The sequence below is a fragment of the Arachis duranensis genome, chromosome 4 (genome assembly GCF_000817695.3).
Source record: "Arachis duranensis cultivar V14167 chromosome 4, aradu.V14167.gnm2.J7QH, whole genome shotgun sequence".
Classification (NCBI taxonomy): Eukaryota; Viridiplantae; Streptophyta; class Magnoliopsida; order Fabales; family Fabaceae; genus Arachis; species Arachis duranensis.
This window is the reverse complement of record NC_029775.3, coordinates 44,012,326-44,020,067: the sequence shown is the minus strand read 5'-3', so window position 1 is coordinate 44,020,067 and position 7,742 is coordinate 44,012,326. Positions and strand designations below refer to the sequence as shown.

Genomic DNA, 7,742 nt, shown 5'->3' with positions numbered 1-7,742 from the left:
GGCAACCCAATCGGAGGTAACTCTCTTTTTCCTTTACTGTTTCAATAAGAAAGTTAAGTAGATTTATCTGTATTGCAAGGAGCTAAGTTTGGTGTTTCACACCAAAGTAATTCAAGGGTGAATGTTGGATGGTAAGTTTGGTGTTCCACCAAAGATTTCATTAGGAACACATTGCATCCTCAGCATGAATAGTTATCAGTCCCAAACAATCAGAGAAACTACTTAACAATTGTTTAGTTTTTAGTTCATAGTCTGTTGTCTAGTTTGTTTTCTTAATAAAAGCATATGAGGTTTACTGCATGTATACAATTTGCTGCATAAGGCAAGAAACTAAGTTTGGTGTTCACACACCAATCTAAGTTCAAAAGCCTACAAACATAAATGCATACTAACCATTTTGCAAGTGCTTAGTGAACAAGCAACTTCCAATAACTTTGCAGGAAGTTGATGACTTACATTATCTACCCTTTTTCTTGCATAAAAAAGACCATAAAAGAGGCATAATCTCATTTGATCATTCATGCCTTAATTGATGAATATCATAGTACATTGCTTTGAAATGAGTTTGTGCTGAATTTCAGGTGGAGAAGACATCAAAAATGAACAAAAAAAAAAAAACAAAACAAGTAGGGCGTGTGAAGCAGGCGTGCCACCTGGAACAAATGCCACAAAAATGTATTGGCATGGCACGCCAGAGGCTGGGCGTGGCACGCTGGTACAACATTCCAACGAGAAAAAATGAAGACCATCAAAGGGGCATGGCACACCAGAAGCAGGGCGTGGCACGTCAATTCATTACTAGAAGAACCATCACTATGGCGTGCCACTTTGTGTCGAAGGCGTGGCACGCCAGCCCCAGAATTCACTTGGGCGTGCCACTTGAGGACCAAGTCGTGGCACGCCAAGCTTATGAGACCCCCAATTGAATAGGCATGCCACTTGACTAACAAGGCGTGGCACGCCAATGAACAAGGAGACAATGCAAAAGCTGGGCGTGCCACTTGGTATCGAAGGCAGTGTCACGCCAGCTCAATCATCTCACTTTGGCATACCACTTGAACATCCAGGCGTGGCACGCCAACCTCTGGGACCATGGCAAATGAAGGGCGTGACACGCTAGTCTCATGGCGTGGCACGCTGGTAGTGTTTTCCAGAGGAGGAATTAAAGGGCCAGTGAACACAGGCGTGCCACTTGGGAGATGAGGCGTGGCATGCTAGCAAGATGATGGAGCCAATGAAGGGGGTGACACACCAGTCTTATGGCGTGGCACGCTGGTAGTATTTTTCAGAGAGGAAGAAGAGGAGCAAATGAACTCAGGCGTGCCACTTGAATGACGAGGCATGGCATGCCATCAAGAGTGTGAAGCTTTAAGAAGGGCATGGCACGCCAGACCCTGGGCGTGCCACGCTGGTACAAACTTCCAGAAGCATGGAGATAAGGAAGATGATCTTGGGCGTGCCACTTGGTGTCGATGGCGTGGCACGCCAAGTTACTTGGCCATTTAAAATGTCCTGGGCGTGCCACTTTGGCTCGAAGGCGTGGCACGCCAGGGGTTAAATAGAGGACGGTGTGCCACTTGAATGAAGAGGCGTGGCACGCCAAATCAGAAATAGAAGGAGCGTGACATGCCAGAGAAGCACCAGTCACACGCCAGCTGGAAGATCACGTTTGTTGAGTTTATTTTCCCTCCAAATTGTAATTTTCTTCACTTTTGTAATTTTCCTTAATTTTCTAGATCTAGGAGTAGTATAAATACCCTTGGAAGTATTGAAAAAGGGTTAGCAGTCACAGAGTTTAGTTTTGGGGATTTCACTTTTACTTTCCACACTTCATATCTTCCATCTTTTGTACTTTCTCTTTGAGCTATGAGTAGCAAAATTTCCTCTCATTGAGAGAGGGAGCTCTATTGTACTTGATGGATTAATGATAGTGAATTTCTTCTTCTCTTCATCTTCTCTTTAATTTGCTAGAAGGAATTTCGATTCTCATGCTTAGTGTTCAATTAACTTGGAAAAGAGATTGAATGCAAAATGGGTTTCATGGGAACCTTGAAGAAGGAAACATGAAACCATGCTAGAAATCCCTTCTCACACTTGAGTAGAATCTAGGTTTTGGTGTTTGGATATGGTGACATGCAATCCTCCCTCTACTTGGACCTATGATGATGTGTGGTATAATCAAGGACCAAGCATATCTCTCTTCATGAGCAATTAGACCAAGGAATTGGCTATTGATCAAGATCTGAGAGATTGAGTCACCAAGGGATTGGGGCTCAATCAATCATGATTGCCAAGAGGTTAATGAGTTGCATGATTGAAGAGGATATGAGCTGGATTTAATCCAAAGAGACAATATCTCCTGATCTCAATAAATTCCCCCATTCTTATCTCTCCCATTCTTTTATAGCTTTACTTTCATTCTGTAAAATCCCATTCCCCTTTACATTCCTGTTATTTCCATTTCTGCATTTTATTGCTTTCTTTTATTGCTTTGCCATTTATGTTCCTGCCATTTATAATTCTGCACTTACAACTTATCCTGTTGAGCTTGACTAATTCACCAATTGATTAAAATTGCTCAAATCTACCAATCTCTGTGGATATGATCCCACTCCACTGTGGGTTAATACTTGACGATAATTTTGGTGCGCTTGCCAAGAGCGGATTCATCAATATTATTGGGAGCGGTGAATTCCAAACTCATCAAGTTTTATGGCGCCGTTTTCGGGGATTGGTTTGAATTTGACAATGATTAAACTGATTGGAGAGCTAGATTAAGCTATTTTTTCCCTTAATTGTTTTCTTATTCATTTCCTAGTATAGCCTTTAAATTCCTTTCTAATTTCTGTTTTTCTTTTTTTTGTCTTTCTGTGATTTCTTTAGCTATTCATTGTTTATATTTTCACTCTTCTAACTATTTGATTAATTGCATCACTCAACCTAATCAATAATTTTAACTAAGGAGATTCATTCACTTGCTCTTTTCTTGCTGTGTGTTGACTGTATGACAGGTAGAAGAGGAGAGACTTCATCCTCTTTTGATAGTGAACCTGAGAGAACCTTCCTTAGATTAAGGAGGGAGGCTAGAGGCAAGGGTATAGTTGGAGAAGAACCAGTAGAGGAAGATCTAACAACTACCATGGAAGACGAAGCACACGAAGATGTTGGAGGAGGAGTTGGAAATCAAGCTGGGCAAGAGAGGAGAGTCTTAGGCTCCTATATCAACCCAAATCCAGGAAACTGTGGCAACAACATCCTCAAGCCAACAATCCATGCCAACAATTTTGAGTTGAAACCTCAACTCATCACGCTAGTCCAGAATAACTGCTCATATGGAGGAGGTGCCCAAGAAGATCCAAATTAACATCTCAACACATTCTTGAGGATATGCGATACTGTAAAGTCCAATGGTGTATACCCTGACACCTACAAACTACTTCTGTTCCCTTTCTCGCTTAGAGATAAGGCAACAAAGTGGTTAGAATCATTTCCCAAGGAGAGCCTAACCACATGGGAGGATGTTGTCAACAAATTTCTAGCAAGATTTTACCCTCCACAGAGGATTAATAGGCTAAGAGCTGAGGTGCAAACCTTCAGACAACTAGATGGTGAAACACTCTATGAGGCTTGGGAGAGGTTCAAAGATCTAACAAGAAAATGCCCACCAGATATGTTTAATGAGTGGGTGCAGCTCCACATTTTCTATGAAAGATTAACCTATGAATCGAAGAAAGCTGTGGACCACTCTTCAGGGGGTTCACTCAACAAGAAGAAGACCATTGAGGAAGCCATAGATGTCATTGAAACTGTAGCTGAGAATGACTACTTCTATGCTTCAGAAAGAGGCCAAAAGAAGGAGGTACTAGAACTCAATTCTATGGATGTCCTGTTGGCACAAAACAAGACAATTGCATCACAATTGGTAGCCTTAACTAAGAAAATAGAAAATAATCAAGTTGCAGTTGTCCAAGCTCAAGCACCACCCCAAGAAGAAAATGAGCCAGAAGTTGAATGTGAGCAAGCAAACTATGTGCATAACCCCTCTCGACAACCATATGACCCTAACTCCAAGACATATAATCCAGGATGGAAGAACCACCCGAATTTTGGGTAGGGGAACCAATAAAATCACAACCAAGATCACAACAAACCATACCAAGCCAATCAATACCATAATCACAAACCCAACCATCAGTCAAATAACAATAGACCTTACCACAATCCACCTCACACATCATATCCTTCCAACCAGCAATCACACCACCATCAAGACCCCCAACCTCACAACCATGTGAAATCAAAGGTAACTTTGAGAGAGTAGAGGCCACAATAGCACAGCTATCATCACAGCTCACAGGGGCCATTTCCATCCTCTTGGAAAGGCAAGCACAAGCTGAAAAGAAGATAGATGCCAACCAAGAAGAATACAGGTCCAATTTGAAGAACCAAGGTACAACAATCTTAGAGCTGGAAGCACAAGTGGGGTTCTTATCCAAGCAAATCCCATTGCCTACACACACATTTCCAAGTGACACCATGGCCAACCCAAGAGGGGAGTGCAAGGCCATCACACTTAGAAGTGGAAAAGTGGTATAAGAAGCCACCCCAAACCAGGAGAACCACGAAGAAGAAGCTGCAGAAAAGCCTGAAAATAGGAAGAAAGAAGAGGTCCCTAGCCCATCTTCACCAAGGCCAATCTTGAAGCCTTATGTGCCAAAGGCACCATACCCACAAAGGCTAAGGAAGGATGGGAAGGACAGCCAAATTTCCAGATTTTTGGAAATCTTCAAAAAGCTCTAAATCAACATACCATTTGTTGAAGCACTGGAGCAAATGCCCCTCTACGCAAAGTTCCTGAAGGAACTCATGACAAGAAAAAGAAACTAGGGAGAAAAGGAGACTGTAGTCCTAACTGAGGAGTGTAGTGCCATCATACAAAAAAAACTCCCCAAGAAAATGAAGGACCCAGGGAGTTTCCAAATCCCCTACATCATAGGGGATATCACTATTGAAAAGGCTTTATGTGACTTGGGGGCTAGCATCAATCTCATGTCCTTGAACATGATGAGAAGGATGAGAATTGAGGAAGCCAAACCAACAAGAATGGCACTCCAACTAGCCGACAGGACATTCAAGTTTCCACATGGAATGGTGAAAGATTTATTGGTGAAAGTGGGAGAATTCATCTTTCTAGCTGACTTTGTTGTGCTGGATATGGAAGAAGAGACAAACACTTCAATTATTCTAGGAAGACCATTCCTAACTACTGCTGGAGCTATCATTGATGTGCAAAAAGGAGAACTAGTCTTGAGATTACATGAGGAAAAGATGGTCTTCAATGTATTCAAGGCAATGAGCTATCCTAAGGAAGCAATAGGAGAATGCATGATGGTGGACACCATAGAACAAATAGTCCAAGGAGTCTTAGAAGAAGAGCAATACGAAGGAAGTATAGAATTGGAGCAACAAGCACCACGTGAAGAACCACCACAAGGAACCATAGAAAGTTCAATCATGACAAACCACAAAGACAACAATGGAGAAGAGGCACCAAAATTAGAGCTAAAAACCGTACCTCCAAGCTTGAAATATGCCTATCTAGGTGACAACAGCACCTACCTAGTGATCATTAACTCAAGCTTGAGTAAGGAGCAAGAAGAGGAGCTCATCCAAGTGCTGAAACAACACAAGGATGCTATAGGCTAGACACTCACAGACTTAAAAGGGATGAGCCCCTCAATGTGTATGCACAAGATCCTACTTAAGGAGGGTGCTAAGCCCTCAAGGCAACAACAAAGAAGGTTGAATCCAACCATGAATGAGGTAGTCTAGAAGGAAGTGTTGAAATTGTGGCAAGCAGGGGTGATCTACCCTATCTCATACAGCCCTTGGGTAAGCCCAATACAAGTAGTTCCAAAGAAAGGAGGAGTCACTGTTGTAACAAATGAGAAGAATGAGCTGATACCAACAAGAACTGTGACTTGTTGGTGCTTGTGCATCGACTATAGGAAGCTCAATGAAGCCACCAGGAAGGACCACTTCTCCCTACCATTCATGGACCAAATCCTTGAGAGGCTGGCTGGACATGAATACTACTGCTTCCTTGACAGTTATTCGAGTTACAACCAACTAGTTGTGGACCCAAAGGACCAGGAGAAAACTTCATTTACTTGTCCATATGGCATTTTTGCTTACATGAGGATGCCCTTTGGACTATCCAATGCACCTACGACATTCCAAAGGTACATGCTCTCCATATTTTCAGACATGATTAAGCAGTTTATTGAGGTGTTTATGGTGACTTCTCTGTATTTGGTAACACATATTCTGATTTCTTGCATCACTTAGCCCTGGTGCTAAAGAGATGCCAAGAGACCAACCTTGTTTTAAACTGGAAAAAATGCCATTTCATGGTTACAGAAGGAGTGGTCCTTGGTCATAAAATCTCAAAGAAGGGTATAGAAGTGGACATGGCAAATGTAGAGGTGATTGAAAAGCTACCTCCACCTTGCAATGTCAAAGCAATTAGAAGCTTTTTGGGACATGCTGGTTTCTATAGGAGGTTTATTAGAGACTTCTCCAAGGTTGCCAAGCCTTTGAGCAATCTACTTGTCTCTAATGTGCCTTTTTGTTTTTGATAATGAATGCATGTCAGCCTTTGAGGAGCTTAAGAACAAACTTTCCTCTGCACCTATCATAGCACCACCATGTTGGGATCTACCCTTTGAGTTGATGTGTGATGCATCAAATTTTGCTGTGGGTGCTGTTTTAGGATAGAGGAAGGATAAATTGGTGCATGTCATTTATAATGCCAGCAAGGTCCTTAATGAGAATCAAAGGAACTACACCACTACAGAGAAGGAATTACTTACCATTGTCTTTGCTTTTGATAAATTTAGATCATATCTCATTGTTTCTAAAGTAATTGTATTCACTGATCATGCAGCACTCAAATACTTGCTTACCAAATAAGAGTCCAAGCCAAGGCTAACAAGATGGATCCTGCTACTCCAAGAGTTTGACATCGAAATTAAGGATAGGAGTGGAGCAGAGAACAAAGTTGCTGACCACCTCTCAAGGATCCTACAAGAAGAAGAAGGAGCACACCATCTTGCAGTGAATGAAAGCTTCCCGGATGAACAACTAATGATGATACAAGAGACCTATTGGTTTGCTGACATAGCCAATTTCAAGGCCATTGGGGAATTACCAACCAACATCAACAAACTCATGAGGAGAAAGCTTATCAAAGATGCCAAATACTATATCTGGGAGGAGCCATATTTGTTCAAAAAGTGTGCTGATGGGTGGTGGACGAAATTGTGATCACTATTCTTTTCAAGTTGTTTGTCTTTGTATGAAATCATTATTATGGCACTGGTTGAATTCACACAACTCCGTTCAACTAACCAGCAAGTGTACTGGGTCGTCCAAGTAATAAACCTTACGTGAGTAAGGGTCGAATCCACAGAGATTGTTGGTATGAAGCAGGCTATGGTCACCTTGCAAATCTCAGTTAGGGAGATTAAAGGGTAATTGTGATTATTGGAGTAAATAATAAAAAGGAATAATAAAAGGGATAGAATACTTATGCAGATTCATTGGTGGGAATTTCAGATAAGCGGATGGAGATGCTGTAGAGCTCAAGGACGCCTGCTCTCCTACTGCTTCTACTCAATCCTTCTTACTCCTTTCCATGGCAAGCTTTGTTTAGGGGTTCACCATCAACTGTGGCTACTTTC

At 41.9% G+C, this 7,742-nt stretch overlaps 1 protein-coding gene across 1 annotated transcript; it reads left to right on the top strand.

The window, feature by feature from the left end:
* Positions 1–4,956: 4,956 nt before the first annotated feature.
* On the top strand, positions 4,957–5,706 carry LOC107484551 (uncharacterized). Its single transcript, XM_016105106.1, has one exon. It carries the CDS (start codon positions 4,957–4,959, stop codon positions 5,704–5,706), a length of 750 nt encoding a protein of 249 aa, XP_015960592.1.
* The last annotated feature ends 2,036 nt before the right edge of the window (positions 5,707–7,742 follow it).